At 46.2% G+C, this 25871-nt stretch overlaps 1 protein-coding gene across 9 annotated transcripts in view; it reads right to left on the bottom strand.

The window, feature by feature from the left end:
- LOC141190412 (uncharacterized) overlaps positions 1-25871 on the bottom strand; it is a 260923-nt gene that overhangs the window by 179844 nt on the left and 55208 nt on the right. For 5 of the 9 annotated variants that reach the window (XM_073661225.1, XM_073661226.1, XM_073661223.1 and 2 more), the window contains 2 exons: positions 20045-20141; positions 19805-19978 (listed from right to left, as the gene is read on the bottom strand). In XM_073661225.1, coding sequence (XP_073517326.1) covers positions 19805-19978; positions 20045-20116 — 246 coding nt within the window. In that variant the 5' untranslated portion in view covers positions 20117-20141. The remainder of the gene's footprint in view (positions 1-19804; positions 19979-20044; positions 20142-25871) is intronic. The other 4 variants (XM_073661228.1, XM_073661229.1, XM_073661230.1 and 1 more) reach the window with 1 other exon arrangement.

Below are 25871 nucleotides of genomic sequence, written 5' to 3' on the forward strand. Positions count from 1 at the left end.
TCATCACCCAGAATCCTCCAGTGTATACTGTATAATCTTCCAGCAGTCTCCTCTCGACTCATCACCCAGAATCCTCCAGTGTATACTGAATAATCTCCCAGCAGTATCCTCTCCTCACCCAGAATCCTCCAGTGTGTACTGTATAATCTCCCAACAGTCTCCTCTCCGCTCATCACCCAGAATCCTCCAGTGTATACTGTATAATCTCCCAGCAGTCTCCTCTCATCACCCAGAATTCTCCAGTGTATACTGTATAATCTCCGAGCAGTCTCCTCTCATCACCCAGAATCCTCCAGTGTATACTGTATAATCTCCGAGAAGTCTCCTCTCATCACCCAGAATCCTCCAGTGTATACTGTATAATCTCCCAGCAGTCTCCACTCCTCTCATCACCCAGAATCCTCCAGTGTATACTGTATAATCTCCCAGCAGTCTCCGCTCATCACCCAGAATCCTCCAGTGTAAACTGTATAATCTCCCAGCAGTCTCCGCTCATCACCCAGAATCCTCCAGTGAATACTGTATAATCTCCCAAGAGTCTCCTTTCTGCTCATCACCCAGAATTCTCCAGTGTATACTGTATAATCTCCCAGGAGTCTCCTTTCCGCTCATCACCCAGAATCATCCAGTGTATACTGTACAATCTCCCAGGAGTCTCCTCTCCGCTCATCTCCCAGAATCCTCCAGTGTACACTGTATAATCTCCCAGCAGTCTCCGCTCATCACCCAGAATCCTCCAGTGAATACTGTATAATCTCCCAGGAGTCTCCTTTCCGCTCATCACCCAGAATCCTCCAGTGTATACTGTATAATCTCCCAGCAGTCACCTCTCCTATCATCACCCAGAATCCTCCAGTATATACTGTATAATCTCCCAGCAGTTGCCTCTCGGCTCATCACCCATAATCCTCCAGGGTATCAAGAATAATCTCCCAGCAGTCTCCTCTCATCACCCAGAATCCTCCAGTGTATACTGTATAATCTCCCAGCAGTCTCCTCTCATCACCCAGAATCCTCCAGTGTATACTGTATAATCTCCCAGCAGTCTCCTCTGCGGTCATCATCCAGAATCCTCCAGTGTGTTCTGTATAATCTCCCAGCAGTCTACTCTCCTCAACTAGAATCCTCCAGTATATACAGTATAATCTCCCAGCAGTCTCCTCTCCTCACCCAGAATCCTCGAATGTATACTGTATAATCTCCCAGCAGTCACCTCTCCGGTCATCACCCAGAATCCTCCAGTGTATACTGTATAATCTGCCAGCAGTCTCCTCTCCTCTCATCACCCAGAATCCTCCAGTGTACACTGTATAATCTCCCAGCAGTCTCCTCTCCTCTCATCACCCAGAATCCTCCAGTGTATACTGTATAATCTCCCAGCAGTCTCCTCTCCGCTCATCATCCAGATTTCTCCAGTGTATACTGTATAATCTCCCAGCAGTCTCCTTTCCGGTCATCACCCAGAATCCTCCAGTGTGTACTGTATAATGTCGCAGCAGTATCCTCTTCGGTCATCACCCAGAATCCTCCAGTGTATACTGTTTAATCTCCCAGCAGTTTCCTCTCCGCTCATCACCCAGAATCTTCCACTGTGTACTGTATAATCTCCCAGCAGTCTCCTCTCTGCTCATCACCCAGAATCCTCCAGTGTATACTGTATAATCTCCCAGCAGTCACCTCTCCGGTCATCACCCAGAATCCTCCAGTGTATACTGTATAATCTCCCAGCAGTCTCCTCTCCGGTCATCACCCAGAATCCTCCAGTGTATACTGTATAATCTACCAGTGGTCTCCTCTCATCACCCAGAATCCTTCAGTGTATACTGTATAATCTGAGAAGTCTCCTCTCATCACCCAGAATCCTCCAGTGTATACTGTATAATCTCCCAGCAGTCTCCTCTCATCACCCAGAATCCTCCAGTGTATACTGAATAATCTCCCAGCAGTCTCCTCTCCGCTCATCATCCAGATTCCTCCAGTGTATCCTGTATAATCTCCCAGCAGTCTCTGCTCATAACCCACAATCCTCCAGTGTGTACTGTATAATCTCCCAGCAGTCTCCTCTCCGCTCATCACGCAGAATCCTCCAGTGTATACTGTATAATATCCCAGCAGTCTCCTCTCGGCTCATCACCCAGAATCCTCCAGTGTATACTGTATAATCTCCCAGCAATCTCCTCTCCGGTCATCACCCAAAATCCCCTAGTATATACTGTAAAATCTCCCAGCAGTCTCCTCTCCTCTCTTCACCCAGAATCTTCCATTGTATAATGTATAATCTCCCAGTAATCTCTCCGCTCATCACCCAGAATCCTCCAGTGTATACTGTATAATCTTCCAGCAGTCTCCTCTCGGCTCATCACCCAGAATCCTCCAGTGTATACTGAAAAATCTCCCAGCAGTATCCTCTCCTCACCCAGAATCCTCCAGTGTGTACTGTATAATCTCCCAGCAGTCTCCTCTCCGCTCATCACCCAGAATCCTCCAGTGTATACTGTATAATCTCCCAGCAGTCTCCTCTCATCACCCAGAATTCTCCAGTGTATACTGTATAATCTCCGAGCAGTCTCCTCTCATCACCCAGAATCCTCCAGTGTATACTGTATAATCTCCGAGAAGTCTCCTCTCATCACCCAGAATCCTCCAGTGTATACTGTATAATCTCCCAGCAGTCTCCACTCCTCTCATCACCCAGAATCCTCCAGTGTATACTGTATAATCTCCCAGCAGTCTCCGCTCATCACCCAGAATCCTCCAGTGAATACTGTATAATCTCCCAAGAGTCTCCTTTCTGCTCATCACCCAGAATTCTCCAGTGTATACTGTATAATCTCCCAGGAGTCTCCTTTCCGCTCATCACCCAGAATCATCCAGTGTATACTGTACAATCTCCCAGGAGTCTCCTCTCCGCTCATCTCCCAGAATCCTCCAGTGTACACTGTATAATCTCCCAGCAGTCTCCGCTCATCACCCAGAATCCTCCAGTGAATACTGTATAATCTCCCAGGAGTCTCCTTTCCGCTCATCACCCAGAATCCTCCAGTGTATACTGTATAATCTCCCAGCAGTCACCTCTCCTATCATCACCCAGAATCCTCCAGTATATACTGTATAATCTCCCAGCAGTTGCCTCTCGGCTCATCACCTATAATCCTCCAGGGTATCAAGAATAATCTCCCAGCAGTCTCCTCTCATCACCCAGAATCCTCCAGTGTATACTGTATAATCTCCCAGCAGTCTCCTCTCATCACCCAGAATCCTCCAGTGTATACTTTATAATCTCCAAGCAGTCTCCTTTCCGATCATCACCCATAATCCTCCAGTGTATACTGTATAATCTACGAGCAGTCTCCTCTCATCACCCAGAATCCTTCAGTGTATACTGTATAATCTCTGAGAAGTCTCCTCTCATCACCCAGAATCCTCCAGTGTATACTGTATAATCTCCCAGCAGTCTCCTCTCCGCTCATCATCCAGATTCCTCCAGTGTATCCTGTATAATCTCCCAGCAGTCTCTGCTCATAACCCACAATCCTCCAGTGTGTACTGTATAATCTCCCAGCAGTCTCCTCTCCGCTCATCACGCAGAATCCTCCAGTGTATACTGTATAATCTCCCAGCAGTCTCCTCTCATCACCTAGAATCCTACAGTGTATACTGAATAATCTCCCAGCAGTCTCCTCTCATCATCCAGAATCCTCCAGTGTATACTGAATAATCTCCCAGCAGTCTCCTCTCATCATCCAGATTTCTCCAGTGTATACTGTATAATCTCCCAGCAGACTCCTCTCCACCCATCACCCAGAATCCTCCAGTGTATACTGTATAATCCCTCAGCAGTCTCCACTCCTCTCATCACCCAGAATCCTCCAGTGTATATTGTATAATCTCCCAGCAGTCTCCTTTTCTCTTATCACCCAGAATCCTGCAGTGTATACTGTATAATCTCCCAGCTGTCTCTCCACCCATCACCCAGAATGCTCCAGTGTATACTGTATAATCTCCCAGCAGTCTCCTCTCCGGTCATCACCCAGAATCCTCCAGTGTATACTGTATAATCTACCAGTGGTCTCCTCTCATCACCCAGAATCCTTCAGTGTATACTGTATAATCTGAGAAGTCTCCTCTCATCACCCAGAATCCTCCAGTGTATACTGTATAATCTCCCAGCAGTCTCCTCTCATCACCCAGAATCCTCCAGTGTATACTGAATAATCTCCCAGCAGTCTCCTCTCCGCTCATCATCCAGATTCCTCCAGTGTATCCTGTATAATCTCCCAGCAGTCTCTGCTCATAACCCACAATCCTCCAGTGTGTACTGTATAATCTCCCAGCAGTCTCCTCTCCGCTCATCACGCAGAATCCTCCAGTGTATACTGTATAATATCCCAGCAGTCTCCTCTCGGCTCATCACCCAGAATCCTCCAGTGTATACTGTATAATCTCCCAGCAATCTCCTCTCCGGTCATCACCCAGAATCCCCTAGTATATACTGTAAAATCTCCCAGCAGTCTCCTCTCCTCTCTTCACCCAGAATCTTCCATTGTATAATGTATAATCTCCCAGTAATCTCTCCGCTCATCACCCAGAATCCTCCAGTGTATACTGTATAATCTTCCAGCAGTCTCCTCTCGGCTCATCACCCAGAATCCTCCAGTGTATACTGAATAATCTCCCAGCAGTATCCTCTCCTCACCCAGAATCCTCCAGTGTGTACTGTATAATCTCCCAGCAGTCTCCTCTCCGCTCATCACCCAGAATCCTCCAGTGTATACTGTATAATCTCCCAGCAGTCTCCTCTCATCACCCAGAATTCTCCAGTGTATACTGTATAATCTCCGAGCAGTCTCCTCTCATCACCCAGAATCCTCCAGTGTATACTGTATAATCTCCGAGAAGTCTCCTCTCATCACCCAGAATCCTCCAGTGTATACTGTATAATCTCCCAGCAGTCTCCACTCCTCTCATCACCCAGAATCCTCCAGTGTATACTGTATAATCTCCCAGCAGTCTGCGCTCATCACCCAGAATCCTCCAGTGTAAACTGTATAATCTCCCAGCAGTCTCCGCTCATCACCCAGAATCCTCCAGTGAATACTGTATAATCTCCCAAGAGTCTCCTTTCTGCTCATCACCCAGAATTCTCCAGTGTATACTGTATAATCTCCCAGGAGTCTCCTTTCCGCTCATCACCCAGAATCATCCAGTGTATACTGTACAATCTCCCAGGAGTCTCCTCTCCGCTCATCTCCCAGAATCCTCCAGTGTACACTGTATAATCTCCCAGCAGTCTCCGCTCATCACCCAGAATCCTCCAGTGAATACTGTATAATCTCCCAGGAGTCTCCTTTCCGCTCATCACCCAGAATCCTCCAGTGTATACTGTATAATCTCCCAGCAGTCACCTCTCCTATCATCACCCAGAATCCTCCAGTATATACTGTATAATCTCCCAGCAGTTGCCTCTCGGCTCATCACCCATAATCCTCCAGGGTATCAAGAATAATCTCCCAGCAGTCTCCTCTCATCACCCAGAATCCTCCAGTGTATACTGTATAATCTCCCAGCAGTCTCCTCTCATCACCCAGAATCCTCCAGTGTATACTGTATAATCTCCCAGCAGTCTCCTCTGCGGTCATCATCCAGAATCCTCCAGTGTGTTCTGTATAATCTCCCAGCAGTCTACTCTCCTCAACTAGAATCCTCCAGTATATACAGTATAATCTCCCAGCAGTCTCCTCTCCTCACCCAGAATCCTCGAATGTATACTGTATAATCTCCCAGCAGTCACCTCTCCGGTCATCACCCAGAATCCTCCAGTGTATACTGTATAATCTGCCAGCAGTCTCCTCTCCTCTCATCACCCAGAATCCTCCAGTGTATACTGTATAATCTCCCAGCAGTCTCCTCTCCTCTCATCACCCAGAATCCTCCAGTGTATACTGTATAATCTCCCAGCAGTCTCCTCTCCGCTCATCATCCAGATTTCTCCAGTGTATACTGTATAATCTCCCAGCAGTCTCCTTTCCGGTCATCACCCAGAATCCTCCAGTGTGTACTGTATAATGTCGCAGCAGTATCCTCTTCGGTCATCACCCAGAATCCTCCAGTGTATACTGTTTAATCTCCCAGCAGTTTCCTCTCCGCTCATCACCCAGAATCTTCCACTGTGTACTGTATAATCTCCCAGCAGTCTCCTCTCTGCTCATCACCCAGAATCCTCCAGTGTATACTGTATAATCTCCCAGCAGTCACCTCTCCGGTCATCACCCAGAATCCTCCAGTGTATACTGTATAATCTCCCAGCAGTCTCCTCTCCGGTCATCACCCAGAATCCTCCAGTGTATACTGTATAATCTACCAGTGGTCTCCTCTCATCACCCAGAATCCTTCAGTGTATACTGTATAATCTGAGAAGTCTCCTCTCATCACCCAGAATCCTCCAGTGTATACTGTATAATCTCCCAGCAGTCTCCTCTCATCACCCAGAATCCTCCAGTGTATACTGAATAATCTCCCAGCAGTCTCCTCTCCGCTCATCATCCAGATTCCTCCAGTGTATCCTGTATAATCTCCCAGCAGTCTCTGCTCATAACCCACAATCCTCCAGTGTGTACTGTATAATCTCCCAGCAGTCTCCTCTCCGCTCATCACGCAGAATCCTCCAGTGTATACTGTATAATATCCCAGCAGTCTCCTCTCGGCTCATCACCCAGAATCCTCCAGTGTATACTGTATAATCTCCCAGCAATCTCCTCTCCGGTCATCACCCAGAATCCCCTAGTATATACTGTAAAATCTCCCAGCAGTCTCCTCTCCTCTCTTCACCCAGAATCTTCCATTGTATAATGTATAATCTCCCAGTAATCTCTCCGCTCATCACCCAGAATCCTCCAGTGTATACTGTATAATCTTTCAGCAGTCTCCTCTCGGCTCATCACCCAGAATCCTCCAGTGTATACTGAATAATCTCCCAGCAGTATCCTCTCCTCACCCAGAATCCTCCAGTGTGTACTGTATAATCTCCCAGCAGTCTCCTCTCCGCTCATCACCCAGAATCCTCCAGTGTATACTGTATAATCTCCCAGCAGTCTCCTCTCATCACCCAGAATTCTCCAGTGTATACTGTATAATCTCCGAGCAGTCTCCTCTCATCACCCAGAATCCTCCAGTGTATACTGTATAATCTCCGAGAAGTCTCCTCTCATCACCCAGAATCCTCCAGTGTATACTGTATAATCTCCCAGCAGTCTCCACTCCTCTCATCACCCAGAATCCTCCAGTGTATACTGTATAATCTCCCAGCAGTCTCCGCTCATCACCCAGAATCCTCCAGTGAATACTGTATAATCTCCCAAGAGTCTCCTTTCTGCTCATCACCCAGAATTCTCCAGTGTATACTGTATAATCTCCCAGGAGTCTCCTTTCCGCTCATCACCCAGAATCATCCAGTGTATACTGTACAATCTCCCAGGAGTCTCCTCTCCGCTCATCTCCCAGAATCCTCCAGTGTACACTGTATAATCTCCCAGCAGTCTCCGCTCATCACCCAGAATCCTCCAGTGAATACTGTATAATCTCCCAGGAGTCTCCTTTCCGCTCATCACCCAGAATCCTCCAGTGTATACTGTATAATCTCCCAGCAGTCACCTCTCCTATCATCACCCAGAATCCTCCAGTATATACTGTATAATCTCCCAGCAGTTGCCTCTCGGCTCATCACCCATAATCCTCCAGGGTATCAAGAATAATCTCCCAGCAGTCTCCTCTCATCACCCAGAATCCTCCAGTGTATACTGTATAATCTCCCAGCAGTCTCCTCTCATCACCCAGAATCCTCCAGTGTATACTTTATAATCTCCAAGCAGTCTCCTTTCCGATCATCACCCATAATCCTCCAGTGTATACTGTATAATCTCTGAGAAGTCTCCTCTCATCACCCAGAATCCTCCAGTGTATACTGTATAATCTCCCAGCAGTCTCCTCTCCGCTCATCATCCAGATTCCTCCAGTGTATCCTGTATAATCTCCCAGCAGTCTCTGCTCATAACCCACAATCCTCCAGTGTGTACTGTATAATCTCCCAGCAGTCTCCTCTCCGCTCATCACGCAGAATCCTCCAGTGTATACTGTATAATCTCCCAGCAGTCTCCTCTCATCACCTAGAATCCTACAGTGTATACTGAATAATCTCCCAGCAGTCTCCTCTCATCATCCAGAATCCTCCAGTGTATACTGAATAATCTCCCAGCAGTCTCCTCTCATCATCCAGATTTCTCCAGTGTATACTGTATAATCTCCCAGCAGACTCCTCTCCACCCATCACCCAGAATCCTCCAGTGTATACTGTATAATCCCTCAGCAGTCTCCACTCCTCTCATCACCCAGAATCCTCCAGTGTATATTGTATAATCTCCCAGCAGTCTCCTTTTCTCTTATCACCCAGAATCCTGCAGTGTATACTGTATAATCTCCCAGCTGTCTCTCCACCCATCACCCAGAATGCTCCAGTGTATACTGTATAATCTCCCAGCAGTCTCCTCTCATCACCCAGAATCCTCCAGTGTATACTGTATAATCTCCCATCAGTCTCCGCTCATCACCCAGAATCCTCCAGTGCAAACTGTATAATCTCCCAGCAGTCTCCGCTCATCACCCAGAATCCTCCAGTGTATACTGTATAATCTCCCAGGAGTCTCCTTTCCGCTCATCATCAAGAATCCTCCAGTGTATACTGTATAATCTCCCAGGAGTCTCCTTTCCGCTCATCACCCAGAATCCTCCAGTGTATACTGTACAATCTCCCAGGAGTCTCCTCTCCGCTCATCTCCCAGAATCCTCCAGTGTACACTGTATAACCTCCAAGCAGTGACCTCTCCGGTCAACACCCAGAATCCTCCAGTGTATACTGTATAACCTCCCAGCAATCTCCTCTCCGGTCATCACCCAGAATCCCCTAGTATATACTGTAAAATCTCCCAGCAGTCTCCTCTCCTCTCTTCACCCAGAATCTTCCATTGTATAATGTATAATCTCCCAGTAATCTCTCCGCTCATCACCCAGAATCCTCCAGTGTATACTGTATAATCTCCCAGCAGTCTCCTCTCGGCTCATCACCCAGAATCCTCCAGTGTATACTGTATAATCTCCCAGCAGTATCCTCTCCTCACCCAGAATCCTCCAGTGTGTACTGTATAATCTCCCAGCAGTCTCCTCTCCGCTCATCACCCAGAATCCTCCAGTGTATACTGTATAATCTCCCAGCAGTCTCCTCTCCGCTCATCACCCAGAATCCTCCAGTATATACTGTATTATCTCCCAGCAGTCTCCTCTCCTCTCATCACCCAGAATCCTCCAGTGTATACTGTATAATCTCCCAGCAGTCTCCTCTCCGCTCATCACCCAGAATCCTCCAGTGTATACTGTATAATCTCCCAGCAGTCTCCTCTCATCACCCAGAATCCTCCAGTGTATACTGAATAATCTCCCAGCAGTCTCCTCTCCGCTCATCATCCAGATTTCTCCAGTGTATACTGTATAATCTCCCAGCAGTCTCCTCTCGGCTCATCACCCAGAATCCTCCAGTGTATACTGTATAATCTCCCAGCAGTGTCCTCTCCTCACCCAGAATCCTCCAGTGTATACTGTATAATCTCCAAGCAGTCTCCTCTCCGCTCATCATCCAGATTTCTCCAGTGTATACTGTATAGTCTCCCAGCAGTCTCCTCTCCGCTCATCACCCAGAATCCTCCAGTGTATACTGTATTATCTCCCAGCAGTCTCCTCTCCTCTCATCACCCAGAATCCTCCAGTGTATACTGTATAATCTCCCAGCAGTCTCCTCTCCGCTCATCACCCAGAATCCTCCAGTGTATACTGTATAATCTCCCAGCAGTCTCCTCTCATCACCCAGAATCCTCCAGTGTATACTGTATAATCTCCCAGCAGTCTCCTCTCCGCTCATCATCCAGATTTCTCCAGTGTATACTGTATAATCTCCCAGCAGTCTCCTTTCCGGTCATCACCCAGAATCCTCTAGTGTATACTGTATAATCTCCCAGCAGTCTCCTCTCATCACCCAGAATCCTCCAGTATATACAGTATAATCTCCCAGCAGTCTCCTCTCATCACCCAGAATCCTCCAGTGTATACTGTATAATCTCCCAAGAGTCTCCTTTCTGCTCATCACCCAGAATTTTCCAGTGTATACTGTGTAATCTCCCAGCAGTCTCCTCTCCGGTCATCACCCAGAATCCTCTAGTGTATACTGTATAATCTCCCAGCAGTCTCCTCTCCGCTCATCACCCAGAATCCTCCAATATATAAAGTATAATCTCACAGCAGTCTCCTCTCATCACCCAGAATCCTCCAGTGTATACAGTATAATCTCACAGCAGTCTCCTCTCATCACCCAGAATCCTCCAGTGTATACTGTATATTCTCCCAGCAGTCTCCTCTCCGCTCATCACCCAGAATCCTCCAGTGTATACTGTATTATCTCCCAGCAGTCTCCTCTCATCACCCAGAATCCTCCAGTGTATACTGTATAATCTCCCAGCAATCTCCTCTCCGGTCATCACCCAGAATCCTCTAGTGTATACTGTATAATCTCCCAGCAGTCTCCTCTCATCACCCAGAATCCTCCAGTATATACAGTATAATCTCCCAGCAGTCTCCTCTCATCACCCAGAATCCTCCAGTGTATACTGTATAATCTCCCAGGAGTCTCCTTTCCGCTCATCACCCAGAATCCTCCAGTGTATACTGTATAATGTCCCAGCAGTCTGCTCTCTGTTCATCACCCAGAATCCTCCAGTGTATACTGTATAATCTCCCAGCAGTCTCCTCTCCGCTCATCACCCAGAATCCTCCAGTGTATACTGTATAATCTCCCAGCAGTCTCCTCATCACCCAGAATCCTTCAGTGTATACTGTATAATCTCCCAGCAGTCTCCTCTCCGCTCATAACCCACAATCCTCCAGTGTGTACTGTATAATCTCCGAGCAGTCTCTTTGATCATAACCCAGAATCCTCCAGTGTATACTGTATAATCTCCCAGCAGTCTCCTCTCCGTTCATCACCCAGAATCCTCCAGTGTATACTGTATAATCTCCCAGCAGTCTCCTCTCCGGTCATCATCCAGAATCCTCCAGTGTGTTCTGTATAATCTCCCAGCAGTCTCCTCTCCTCAACTAGAATCCTTGAGTGTATACTGTATAATCTCCCAGCAGTTTCCTCTCCGCTCATCACCCAGAATCCTCGAGTGTATACTGTATAATCTCCCAGCAGTCACCTCTCCGATCATCACCCAGAATCCTCCAGTGTGTACTGTATAATCTCGCAGCAGTCTCCTTTCCGGTCATCACCCAGAATCCTCCAGTGTATACTGTATAATCTCCCAGCAGTCTCCTCTCCGCTCATCACCCAGAATCCTCCAGTGTATACTGTATAATCTCCCAGCAGTTTCCTCTCCGCTCATCACCCAGAATCCTCCACTGTGTACTGTATAATCTCCCAGCAGTCTCCTCTCCGCTCATCACCCAGAATCCTCCAGTGTATACTGTATAATCTCCCAGCAGTCACCTCTCCGGTCATCACCCAGAATCCTCCAGTGTAAACTGTATAATCTCCCAGCAGTCTCCTCTCCGGTCATCACCCAGAATCCTCCAGTGTATACTGTATAATCTACCAGCAGTCTCCTCTCATCACCCAGAATCCTCCAGTGTGTACTGTATAATCTCGCAGTAGTCTCCTCTCATCATCCAGAATCCTCCAGTGTATACTGTATAATCTCCCAGCAGACTCCTCTCCACCCATCACCCAGAATCCTCCAGTGTATACTGTATAATCTCCCAGCAGTCTCCTCTGCGGTCATCATCCAGAATCCTCCAGTGTGTTCTGTATAATCTCCCAGCAGTCTACTCTCCTCAACTAGAATCCTCCAGTATATACAGTATAATCTCCCAGCAGTCTCCTCTCCTCACCCAGAATCCTCGAATGTATACTGTATAATCTCCCAGTAGTCACCTCTCCGGTCATCACCCAGAATCCTCCAGTGTATACTGTATAATCTGCCAGCAGTCTCCTCTCCTCTCATCACCCAGAATCCTCCAGTGTATACTGTATAATCTCCCAGCAGTCTCCTCTCCTCTCATCACCCAGAATCCTCCAGTATATACAGTATAATCTCCCAGCAGTCTCCTCTCCGTTCATCACCCAGAATCCTCCGGTGTATACTGTATAATCTCCCAGCAGTCTCCTATGCGGTCATCATCCAGAATCCTCCAGTGTGTTCTGTATAATCTCCCAGCAGTCTACTCTCCTCACCCAGAATCCTCGAATGTATACTGTATAATCTCCCAGCAGTCACCTCTCCGGTCATCACCCAGAATCCTCCAGTGTATACTGTATAATCTGCCAGCAGTCTCCTCTCCTCTCATCACCCAGAATCCTCCAGTGTATACTGTATAATCTCCCAGCAGTCTCCTCTCCGGTCATCACCCAGAATCCTCCAGTGTATACTGTATAATCTACCAGCAGTCTCCTCTCATCACCCAGAATCCTCCAGTGTGTACTGTATAATCTCGCAGTAGTCTCCTCTCATCATCCAGAATCCTCCAGTGTATACTGTATAATCTCCCAGCAGACTCCTCTCCACCCATCACCCAGAATCCTCCAGTGTATACTGTATAATCTCCCAGCAGTCTCCTCTCCGTTCATCACCCAGAATCCTCCAGTGTATACTGTATAATCTCCCAGCAGTCTCCTCTGCGGTCGTCATCCAGAATCCTCCAGTATATACAGTATAATCTCCCAGCAGTCTCCTCTCCTCACCCAGAATCCTCGAATGTATACTGTATAATCTCCCAGCAGTCACCTCTCCGGTCATCACCCAGAATCCTCCAGTGTATACTGTATAATCTGCCAGCAGTCTCCTCTCCTCTCATCACCCAGAATCCTTCAGTGTATACTGTATAATCTCCCAGCAGTCTCCTCTCCTCTCATCACCCAGAATCCTCCAGTGTATACTGTATAATCTCCCAGCAGTCTCCTCTCCGCTCATCATCCAGATTTCTCCAGTGTATACTGTATAATCTCCCAGCAGTCTCCTTTCCGGTCATCACCCAGAATCCTCCAGTGTGTACTGTATAATGTCGCAGCAGTATCCTCTTCGGTCATCACCCAGAATCCTCCAGTGTATACTGTTTAATCTCCCAGCAGTTTCCTCTCCGCTCATCACCCAGAATCCTCCACTGTGTACTGTATAATCTCCCAGCAGTCTCCTCTCTGCTCATCACCCAGAATCCTCCAGTGTATACTGTATAATCTCCCAGCAGTCACCTCTCCGGTCATCACCCAGAATCCTCCAGTGTATACTGTATAATCTCCCAGCAGTCTCCTCTCCGGTCATCACCCAGAATCCTCCAGTGTATACTGTATAATCTACCAGCAGTCTCCTCTCATCACCCAGAATCCTTCAGTGTATACTGTATAATCTCCGAGAAGTCTCCTCTCATCACCCAGAATCCTCCAGTGTATACTGTATAATCTCCCAGCAGTCTCCTCTCATCACCCAGAATCCTCCAGTGTATACTGAATAATCTCCCAGCAGTCTCCTCTCCGCTCATCATCCAGATTCCTCCAGTGTATCCTGTATAATCTCCCAGCAGTCTCTGCTCATAACCCACAATCCTCCAGTGTGTACTGTATAATCTCCCAGCAGTCTCCTCTCCGCTCATCACGCAGAATCCTCCAGTGTATACTGTATAATATCCCAGCAGTCTCCTCTCGGCTCATCACCCAGAATCCTCCAGTGTATACTGTATAATCTCCCAGCAGTCTCCTCTCATCACCTAGAATCCTACAGTGTATACTGAATAATCTCCCAGCAGTCTCCTCTCATCATCCAGAATCCTCCAGTGTATACTGAATAATCTCCCAGCAGTCTCCTCTCATCATCCAGATTTCTCCAGTGTATACTGTATAATCTCCCAGCAGACTCCTCTCCACCCATCACCCAGAATCCTCCAGTGTATACTGTATAATCCCTCAGCAGTCTCCACTCCTCTCATCACCCAGAATCCTCCAGTGTATATTGTATAATCTCCCAGCAGTCTCCTCTCATCACCCAGAATCCTCCAGTGTATACTGTATAATCTCCCAGCAGTCTCCTTTTCTCTTATCACCCAGAATCCTCCAGTGTATACTGTATAATCTCCCAGCTGTCTCTCCAACCATCACCCAGAATCCTCCAGTGTATACTGTATAATATCCCAGCAGTCTCCTCTCATCACCCAGAATCCTCCAGTGTATACTGTATAATCTCCCAGCAGTCTCCGCTCATCACCCAGAATCCTCCAGTGTATACTGTATAATCTCCCAGGAGTCTCCTTTCCGCTCATCATCCAGAATCCTCCAGTGTATACTGTATAATCTCCCAGGAGTCTCCTTTCCGCTCATCACCCAGAATCCTCCAGTGTATACTGTACAATCTCCCAGGAGTCTCCTCTCCGCTCATCTCCCAGAATCCTCCAGTGTACACTGTATAATCTCCCAGGAGTCTCCTTTCCGCTCATCACCCAGAATCCTCCAGTGTATACTGTATAATCTTCCAGGAGTCTCCTTTCCGCTCATCACCCAGAATCCTCAAGTGTATACTGTATAATCTCCCAGCAGTCTCCTCTCCGATCATCACCCAGAATCCTCTAGTGTATACTGTATAACCTCCAAGCAGTCACCTCTCCGGTCATCACCCAGAATCCTCCAGTGTATACTGTATACTCTCCCAGCAATCTCCTCTCCGGTCATCACCCAGAATCCCCTAGTATATACTGTAAAATCTCCCAGCAGTCTCCTCTCCTCTCTTCACCCAGAATCTTCCATTGTATAATGTATAATCTCCCAGTAATCTCTCCGCTCATCACCCAGAATCCTCCAGTGTATACTGTATAATCTCCCAGCAGTCTCCTCTCGGCTCATCACCCAGAATCCTCCAGTGTATACTGTATAATCTCCCAGCAGTCTCCTCTCCGCTCATCATCCAGATTTCTCCAGTGTATACTGTATAATCTCCCAGCAGTCTCCTCTCCGCTCATCACCCAGAATCCTCCAGTGTATACTGTATTATCTCCCAGCAGTCTCCTCTCCTCTCATCACCCAGAATCCTCCAGTGTATACTGTATAATCTCCCAGCAGTCTCCTCTCCGCTCATCACCCAGAATCCTCCAGTGTATACTGTATAATCTCCCAGCTGTCTCCTCTCATCACCCAGAATCCTCCAGTGTATACTGAATAATCTCCCAGCAGTCTCCTCTCCGCTCATCATCCAGATTTCTCCAGTGTATACTGTATAATCTTCCAGCAGTCTCCTCTCCGCTCATCACCCAGAATCCTCCAGTGTATACTGTATAATCTCCCAGCAGTCTCCTCTCGGCTCATCACCCAGAATCCTCCAGTGTATACTGTATAATCTCCCAGCATTGTCCTCTCTTCACCCAGAATCCTCCAGTGTATACTGTATAATCTCCAAGCAGTCTCCTCTCCGCTCATCATCCAGATTTCTCCAGTGTATACTGTATAGTCTCCCAGCAGTCTCGTCTCCGCTCATCACCCAGAATCCTCCAGTGTATACTGTATTATCTCCCAGCAGTCTCCTCTCCTCTCATCACCCAGAATCCTCCAGTGTATACTGTATAATCTCCCAGCAGTCTCCTCTCCGCTCATCACCCAGAATCCTCCAGTGTATACTGTATAATCTCCCAGCAGTCTCCTCTCATCACCCAGAATCCTCCAGTGTATACTGAATAATCTCCCAGCAGTCTCCTCTCCGCTCATCATCCAGATTTCTCCAGTGTATACTGTATAATCTCCCAGCAGTCTCCTCTCCGCTCATCACCCAGAATCCTCCAGTATATACAGTATAATCTCACAGCAGTCTCCTCTCATCACCCAGAATCCTCCAGTGTATACAGTATAATCTCACAGCAGTCTCCTCTCATCACCCAGAATCCTCCAGTGTATACTGTATAATCTCCCAGCAGTCTCCTCTCCGCTCATCACCCAGAATCCTCCAGTGTATACTGTATTATCTCCCAGCAGTCTCCTCTCATCACCCAGAATCCTCCAGTGTATACTGTATAATCTCCCAGCAGTCTCCTCTCCGGTCATCACTCAGAATCCTCTAGTGTATACTGTATAATCTCCCAGCAGTCTCCTCTCATCACCCAGAATCCTCCAGTATATACAGTATAATCTCCCAGCAGTCTCCTCTCATCACCCAGAATCCTCCAGTGTATACTGTATAATCTCCAAGGAGTCTCCTTTCCGCTCATCACCCAGAATCCTCCAGTGTATACTGTATAATGTCCCAGCAGTCTGCTCTCTGTTCATCACCCAGAATCCTCCAGTGTATACTGTATAATCTCCCAGCAGTCTCCTCTCCGCTCATCACCCAGAATCCTCCAGTGTATACTGTATAATCTCCCAGCAGTCTCCTCATCACCCAGAATCCTTCAGTGTATACTGTATAATCTCCCAGCAGTCTCCTCTTCGCTCATAACCCACAATCCTCCAGTGTATACTGTATAATCTCCCAGCAGTCTCCTCTCAACTAGAATCCTCCAGTATATACAGTATAATCTCCCAGCAGTTTCCTCTCCTCACCCAGAATCCTCGAATGTATACTGTATAATCTCCCAGCAGTCACCTCTCCGGTCATCACCCAGAATCCTCCAGTGTATACTGTATAATCTCCCAGCAGTCTCCTCATCACCCAGAATCCTTCAGTGTATACTGTATAATCTCCCAGCAGTCTCCTCTCCGCTCATAACCCACAATCCTCCAGTGTGTACTGTATAATCTCCGAGCAGTCTCCTCTTTGATCATAACCCAGAATCCTCCAGCGTATACTGTATAATCTCCCAGCAGTCTCCTCTCCGTTCATCACCCAGAATCCTCCAGTGTATACTGTATAATCTCCCAGCAGTCTCCTCTCCGATCATCATCCAGTATCCTCCAGTGTGTTCTGTATAATCTCCCAGCAGTCTCCTCTCCTCAACTAGAATCCTCGAGTGTATACTGTATAATCTACCAGCAGTCTCCTCTCATCACCCAGAATCCTCCAGTGTGTACTGTATAATCTCGCAGTAGTCTCCTCTCCACCCATCACCCAGAATCCTCCAGTGTATACTGTATAATCTCCCAGCAGTCTCCTCTCCGTTCATCACCCAGAATCCTCCAGTGTATACTGTATAATCTCCCAGCAGTCTCCTCTGCGGTCATCATCCAGAATCCTCCAGTGTGTTCTGTATAATCTCCCAGCAGTCTACTCTCCTCAACTAGAATCCTCCAGTATATACAGTATAATCTCCCAGCAGTCTCCTCTCCTCACCCAGAATCCTCGAATGTATACTGTATAATCTCCCAGCAGTCACCTCTCCGGTCATCACCCAGAATCCTCCAGTGTATACTGTATAATCTGCCAGCAGTCTCCTCTCATCACCCAGAATCCTCCAGTGTATACTGAATAATCTCCCAGCAGTCTCCTCTCCGCTCATCATCCAGATTTCTCCAGTGTATACTGTATAATCTCCCAGCAGTCTCCTTTCCGGTCATCACCCAGAATCCTCTAGTGTATACTGTATAATCTCCCAGCAGTCTCCTCTCCGCTCATCACCCAGATTCCTCCAGTGTGTACTGTATAATCTCCCAGCAGTCTCCTCTCCGCTCATTACCCAGAATCCTCCAGTGTGTACTGTATAATCTCGCAGCAGTCTCCTCTCATCACCCAGAATCCTCCAGTATATACTGTATAATCTCCCAGCAGTCTCCTCTCCGCTCATCACCCAGAATCCTCCAGTGTATACTGTATAATCTCCCAGCAATCACCTCTCCGGTCATCACCCAGAATCCTCCAGTGTGTACTGTATAATGTCGCAGCAGTCTCCTCTTCGGTCATCACCCAGAATCCTCCAGTGTATACTGTATAATCTCCCAGCAGTTTCCTCTCCGCTCATCACCCAGAATCCTCCACTGTGTACTGTATAATCTCCCAGCAGTCTCCTCTCCGCTCATCACCCAGAATCCTCCAGTGTATACTGTATAATCTCCCAGCAGTCACCTCTCCGGTCATCATCCAGAATCCTCCAGTGTATACTGTATAATCTCCCAGCAGTCTCCTCTCCGGTCATCACCCAGAATCCTCCAGTGTATACTGTATAATCTACCAGCAGTCTCCTCTCATCACCCAGAATCCTCCAGTGTGTACTGTATAATCTCGCAGTAGTCTCCTCTCATCATCCAGAATCCTCCAGTGTATACTGTATAATCTCCCAGCAGACTCCTCTCCACCCATCACCCAGAATCCTCCAGTGTATACTGTATAATCTCCCAGCAGTCTCCTCTCCGTTCATCACCCAGAATCCTCCAGTGTATACTGTATAATCTCCCAGCAGTCTCCTCTGCGGTCATCATCCAGAATCCTCCAGTGTGTTCTGTATAATCTCCCAGCAGTCTCCTCTCCTCAACTAGAATCCTCGAGTGTATACTGTATAATCTCCCAGCAGTCACCTCTCCGTTCATCACCCAGAATCCTCCAGTGTATACTGTATAATCTCCCAGCAGTCTCCTCTCCTCTCATCACCCAGAATCCTCCAGTGTATACTGTATAATCTCCCAGCAGTCTCCTCTCCGCTCATCACCCAGAATCCTCCAGTATATACAGTATAATCTCCCAGCAGTCTCCTCTCCTCACCCAGAATCCTCGAATGTATACTGTATAATCTCCCAGCAGTCTCCTCTCCTCTCATCACCCAGAATCCTCCAGTATATACAGTATAATCTCCCAGCAGTCTCCTCTCCTCACCCAGAATCCTCGAGTGTATACTGTATAATCTCCCAGCAGTCTCTTCTCCTCTCATCACCCAGAATCCTCCAGTGTATACTGTATAATCTCCCAGCAGTCTCCTCTCCTCTCATCACCCAGAATCCTCCAGTATATACAGTATAATCTCCCAGCAGTCTCCTCTCATCACCCAGAATCCTCCAGTGTATACTGAATAATCTCCCAGCAGTCTCCTCTCCGCTCTTCATCCAGATTTCTCCAGTGTATACTGTATAATCTCCCAGCAGTCTCCTTTCCGCTCATCACCCAGAATCCTCCAGTGTGTACTGTATAATCTCCCAGCAGTCTCCTCTCCGCTCATCACCCAGAATCCTCCAGTGTGTACTGTATAATCTCGCAGCAGTCTCCTCTCATCACCCAGAATTCTCCAGTGTATACTGTATAATCTCCCAGCAGTCACCTCTCCGGTCATCACCCAGAATCCTCCAGTGTATACTGTATAATCTCCCAGCAGTCTCCTCTCCGGTCATCACCCAGAATCCTCCAGTGTATACTGTATAATCTACCAGCAGTCTCCTCTCATCACCCAGAATCCTCCAGTGTATACTGTATAATCTCGCAGTAGTCTCCTCTCATCATCCAGAATCCTCCAGTGTATACTGTATAATCTCCCAGCAGTCACCTCTCCGTTCATCACCCAGAATCCTCCAGTGTATACTGTATAATCTCCCAGCAGTCTCCTCTCCGCTCATCACCCAGAATCCTCCAGTATATACAGTATAATCTCCCAGCAGTCTCCTCTCCTCACCCAGAATCCTCGAGTGTATACTGTATAATCTCCCAGCAGTCACCTCTCCGGTCATCACCCAGAATCCTCCAGCGTATACTTTATAATCTCCCAGCAGTCTCCTCTCATCACCCAGAATCCTCCAGCGTATACTGTATAATCTCCCAGCAGTCACCTCTCCGGTCAGCAGCTCAGTGATCTTGTTGGTGATTTCCAGGATTTCTTGCTGTCTGTTTCTCTTTTGCAGCAATGAGGGTAGAGCCGTAGTTATTGGACTCTGGTGTCTGCCGAGTCCTCCATCCTCGTCCCTGATCTTCCTCACTACCATGTAATCCTGTGTATGGAGACACTGGAGTCACTATCAATGCCTGTCCGGACTGTATTCAGACACAGCAGACACTACTGGTGGCCTCACCTCTCCGGTCAGTAGGGAGATTATCTGTAGGGTCAGGCTCAAGATTCTCTCTGCCGTTTGACCTTTGTCCATTCCGAATCAGTAACATGTGACCAGACTAAAGGAGAAAGTAAGAATGAGACATGAGAAAAAAGTATGTGCCCCCCACATTGACCTCTGGGAGGGTTTCTATCCTTAATCCTACATCCACAGACATTATTACCACACACTCACACTTTGTGCAGAGTTATTAGGCAGTGTGTATTTTAACCACATCTCAATTTTATGCAGAATTTCCAACTCTAAACTGTTGCACCTGGAATGCTTATTGAATGAAGCAGATCAGGTGATGTGTATTTGTGTAATGAAGGAGGGTGGATTTGTGTAATGAAGGAGGGTGGTCTGAAGATATAACGCCCTTTATCAAGGTGTTCAGAATTATTAGGCAGCTCATTTTCCTCAGGCTAAATAGAATTAGGCTTACTGGTTAATCGGGTTCTAGGAACCCTCCACAACAGCACCACCGGAGGACAATTCTCCGCCCTAATAGCAGAAAGAAACATAAGACGGTCAAATAGCCCATCCTCACTTTCTATCTACAATGGTTTTTTTAAAGGACTACACTGGCATTAAAAATGTTTTAATTCATTAATTTAAACCCAAGCAATAAAAGAAAACAAAGAAATAGCATGGCGGGAAGTATCCATGCTGTCATGGAGGGTTTCTAGAAACCGAATTATTGGTAAATCTAATTCTATTCACGCCCATCACCTTCAACAACAGGACAGCAGGAGGAATACCAAAGAACATTGTCAGGGAGGGACAAATGGCAGGAGAACTTTCCAGTCTTTATTGGATATTACATATAATCAATAAGGTTTTGAAAAGGTAAGGACTTAAGACCAGGTAGTGGCTCTGCAGACGTGCTTGCTCAACAGAGGCACTAGTACTTTTGGCTCAGGAGACAGATACAGTAGGGTTCAAAATACTAGCAGTGTGGAGTTCAATTAGTGAGGTCAATGATTCTGTGAAGAACCAGGTGTGAATCAGGGGGCCTTTATCTAAGGGTGAAGCCAGCACATGTTGTACATGCATTTCTCCTAGAAAGCCTGAGAAACATGGGTCGCTCCAGACATTGTTCAGAAGAACAGCGTACTTTGATTAAAAAGTTGATTGCACTTCTTTATAAGTTTTACCCTCTCCAGACAATGATCAGCTGTTCAGCTAAAATGATCTCCAATGCTTTATAATAGAAAACCAGAGAGACGTGGAAGAAAATGGAAGACTACCATTCGAATGGAAGGAACAATAGCCAGAATGGAAAATGCTCAGCCAATGATCAGCTCCAGGATGATCACAGTCCCAAGTTACCTGTGGGTACTGTGACAGATCGGATATGTGCTCACGATCGGGCTATTGCAGCACTTTGGACACAGTGTATCTTCATTGAACTCATGCGGAGTTACCGCACCCTATACATTCTATGAGTGGAATTTCTGTTGCAGAGACTAGCGTCTCCGCAACAGAAATTGTCATGCTGCGGCTCGTAAAACCGCGCCGCTGGTCAGTTTACGTGGTGTAAAATAGTAGCACAGTGGGCATGGGCTATAAATCCACCCACTGTGCTTGTACTGTACAACACAGCGGTTTGGACACAGCGCAGGTGAGCTGGGCCAAACCGCTGCTACTCCCGATCGTGGGAAGGTACCCTTAGAATATGTTAAAAGATGCCTGTATAAAGCTAATCTCTTAGCAAGAAGTCCCGCAAAGTCCCACTGTTAAAAAAAAAACAAAAAAAAAAAACAAAACATGTACTGAAGCGGATGCAATTTGCCAAAGAACACAGCAACTTGCCTAAAGAGAAATGGAGAAACATTTTATGCACTGATGAAAGTAAAATAGTTATTTTTTGGGTCCAAGGGCTACAGACAGTTCGTCAGACGATCCCCAAACTCTGCATTCAAGCCACAGTACACTCTGAAGACAGTGAAGCATGGTGGAAGCATCATGATATGGGCATGTTTCTCTTACTATGGTCCGGACCTATTTACCGCATACCAGGGATCATGGACCAGTTTGCATATATTAAAATACTTGAAGAGGTCATGTTGCCTTAAGCTGAAGAGGATATGCCCTTGAAATGGGTGTTTTAACAAGACAAAGACCCTAAACACACCAGTAAACGAGCAAAATATTGGTTCCAGTCCAAAAAATTTGAGGTTATGGAGCGTCCAGCCCAATCCCCGGACCTTAATCCGATAGAACACTTGTGGGGTGACATCAAAAATGCCGTTTCTGTGGCAAAGCCAACAAATGCCAAAAAATTGTGGGATGTAGTGAAAGCATCCTGGGCTGGAATAACAGGTGATAGGAGAAAGAAGTTGGTTGACTCTGTGCAACATAGATGTGAAGAAGTTCTAAAAAACTGTGGGTAACAACTAAATATTAGGTTAGTGATTCACATGAATTCTAAATCCTCAAAAACAGAGACATATTGTGAGTTTGTAAAGGCAAATGCAGACACTGATATTTTTTAGAACAGCCCAATGTTCATTTTTTGTTATTTTCTGTAAAGTACCGTATTTTTCGGACTATAAGAAACACTTTTCTCCTCCAAAATTTTGGAGGAAAGTGGGGGGGTGCGTCTTATAGTCTGAATAGAGTTTGTATGTTCTCCCCGTGTTTGTGTGGGTTTCTTCCGGGTTCTCCAGTTTCCTCCCACACTCCAAAAACATACTGGTAGGGAATGTAGATTGTGAGCCCCATTGGGGACAGCGATGATAACGTATGTAAAGCGCTGCAAAATATGTTGGTGCTATATAAAAAATAAAAGATTATTATTATTATAATATAGCTGTGGATGGTGGTGGGCGGCAGCGGTGAAGAAGCGGGGCACAGGAGGCAGGAGCTGCCTGCCGCAGCCTACACTGTCCCCGCTGTTAAATGGAAATGAATATACGTCCTTTCTGCTCAGGGAGTCTGCTTGATCATTTACAGAGCCTTTTAGATTGAGTGCTGATAGACAAAGAAGATGTTACTCTGCCCACAAGAAGATTCTTGCGGAGACTGGCTGTAGATTTTCATATTTCGTGCTTCCTTTATGGTAAAAGTGAGCTGTGGTCATGTTGTCAGAATAGATCCTAACATGTGTCACTTGAAGTAAACTTACTGCGGCTTGAGGGCCTTCTCTACCGCTTTCAATTCCATGAAATTGAATGATTAGAGACTAGATTTCTCATGGCCAAAACCCCTGAAAAAGAAACTTGGGAGAAAAAAAAAGCTCACCATTCGCTCTTGCTGGCATGCATCGATATACAGTGCAGGAAGTAATTATTTGATCCCTTGCTGTTTTTGTAAGGCCAGACATTGCAAACCTTATGGAAATTGTCTAGTCTTTGTAAAGCGGACATTCTGGATTTCATCTGCATTTGCTTGTATTTTGGTAAAAAGGATGCTTGTTCTTGAGAATCTAAAAGCATACCCAGGAAAACCTTTCTGGTGAAAGCTACCCTGTCTGAATTCTGAAGATTTATCAGCAATCCTACAGATGTCTAGAAGAGTTAGTTGTAGATGTTCTAGCAGCGCTAGAGGGAGCCAAGACTAAAAAAAAAATGTTGAGATTTGGAATGATGCAGATATTTTGTTTTCTGATGAAAGCCACTACTTCTGCTATGATTTTTGAAAACACGTGAAGTGCTGAAAAAAATGCTAAAAGGTAGAACATTAAAATTAGAAGAAGTAGCGCGTCGGCTACCGGAGTGACCGCAAATTTCAGGAATGCCGAATACAGTGGATGGATGGGAACACGATGGGCAGCACAGTGGCTCAGTGGTTAGCACTGCAGCCTCGCAGCGCTGGGATCCTGGGTTCAAAATCCCACCAGGAACAACATCTGCAAGGAGTTTGTATGTTCTCCCCGTGTTTGTGTGGGTTTCCGCCGGGTTCTAGTGTTTCCTCCCACACTCCTAAGACATACTGATAGGGAATGTAGATTGTGAGCCCCAATGGGGACACTGATGGTAATGTCTGTAAATTGTCTGGATTGTAAAGGGCTGCGGAATATGTTGGCGCTATATAAATAAAAAGATTATTAGTAGGCGTCGTGCAGATCAGTAGTTGCCATAGCAAAGATCTTCCTGATTAAAGGGATGATAGATTTTATGGATTGAATCTTGAACCTTTTGTAATGATTTATGGGTTTCAGGTTTATGATTATCCTGTAAATTCCACTAGATTTTCCAATATATATATATTTTTTTTTATAAAAAAACAGACGACAAGAATGACCTTTGCTGCACTCTATTACTGCAACTGGGGAAACCACCTCTGGAGCTAGCAGATCCTGGAGACCGGACCCTCTGAGATAAACTAAGTTACTTCAAGCTTTGTGGGCCTAGGAGGAGAACTCCATCTTCATCCTTTCTATGATGGATTCTGTCAAAGAAAATATTAAAAATCTCTGCAGTCCCCCCTCCCCTATCCCATTTGCTGTAAGGATGGGAAATAGCTATGTAAAAAGCAGCTTCTATGTAAAATGGCAGTGTACACAAGAAGCGACAAACTTAATTATCCAGGCTAATTATCATGCGAAAGAGAGCCCCTGGTAGAAGAAAAACAAGGAAGATGTCCATTGTGTCTAGTAATAGCGACATGTGTGATGAAAAGACACCTTTTAAAATTGAAAGGGATAGGAAACATCTCGTTAAGCCTCAAAGGGAATCTATCACACTCCTGAGAATAGCCGGGTCATTCCCATCTGCACATTTCTTTAATCTCCACACACTGAGGCACCAAAGAAAAATATAGAATAGCGGAATTTCTATAATTCCGATTGTGATGGGACAGATATTTTTAGCGGCAGGGCTAATTGGGGAACAGTATGCATATCTTTTCATATCTGTTAGCCCTGATGGTGAGCTGAAACACAACAGTAAAGAGATAACTGACAGCAGCGATGTCATGTTTGATCTCTAAGGAAAAGTAAAATCCCAATAAAAAAATATGACATCACTTGCTAACTGATGCGGTCATCGAGCGAGGAGTTATCGCAGAAATTACGGATTTAATAAAACCATGAAGGGATGAGACCAGCCCACGTGAGGTCATCACAGAGGGAGTGTGTGGGCAGGGCCTAATTCGGCATAAAAGATCAAGCCGAAAATTGATCTGCGTTCGTACTGAGAGATACATATTTTTGAGTAAGCAGGGATCACGTTCTCTTAACGGTCAATTGGGGTGCTCTCCTTCGGCTACCCTTTTATTTTCTGTAACTGTATATACTGTATTGTTTTGTCCCTTTTGTAAAATCTTTTGTATATTTTTTCAGAAACACTGCCTCCCTTTGGATTAAATATAAAATATAATAGTTCTGCTTCTTGAGCTCTGTAATCGTGCCTCCCCACACGCTATCAGAAAGCAGGTGTCCAATCGGCCTGTATTGTATTTTTATATTCCAATAGTTAAAAAGAAACTGATTGGTGGTGGCAGCTAATAATCTTCTTGGGTTATCGTGCAGTAGCAGTGATCGTACGAGGGCTTATACACATATTCCATGTGTTGGAAGGTGGTGTGTATGCCGTACGCTCACTGTTAGCTTGCCGATAACTACTTAGTGAGAACAGCCTGCAGCCTCTTATATTGATCATCGGCCAATCGTGCAATTGTCCGGGCGATAGGGGGCAGCAGAGAGCTGTTCGCTCCAGAGATCACAGTGGGTGATCTCTGTGAGTTATCAGGATTGTATGAATCCCTGACAGATTCTTTAACCCATTGATCTGAGGAAATCATCTGCCACTAAGAAAAAAAATGTAATTGAGATCTTGCCTCCTACTCTGCTGTTGCAATTTTT

Source organism: Phyllobates terribilis, unplaced genomic scaffold (genome assembly GCF_046119375.1).
Source record: "Phyllobates terribilis strain yellow unplaced genomic scaffold, ASM4611937v1 Scaffold_2__4_contigs__length_985480577, whole genome shotgun sequence".
Taxonomy (NCBI): Eukaryota; Metazoa; Chordata; class Amphibia; order Anura; family Dendrobatidae; genus Phyllobates; species Phyllobates terribilis.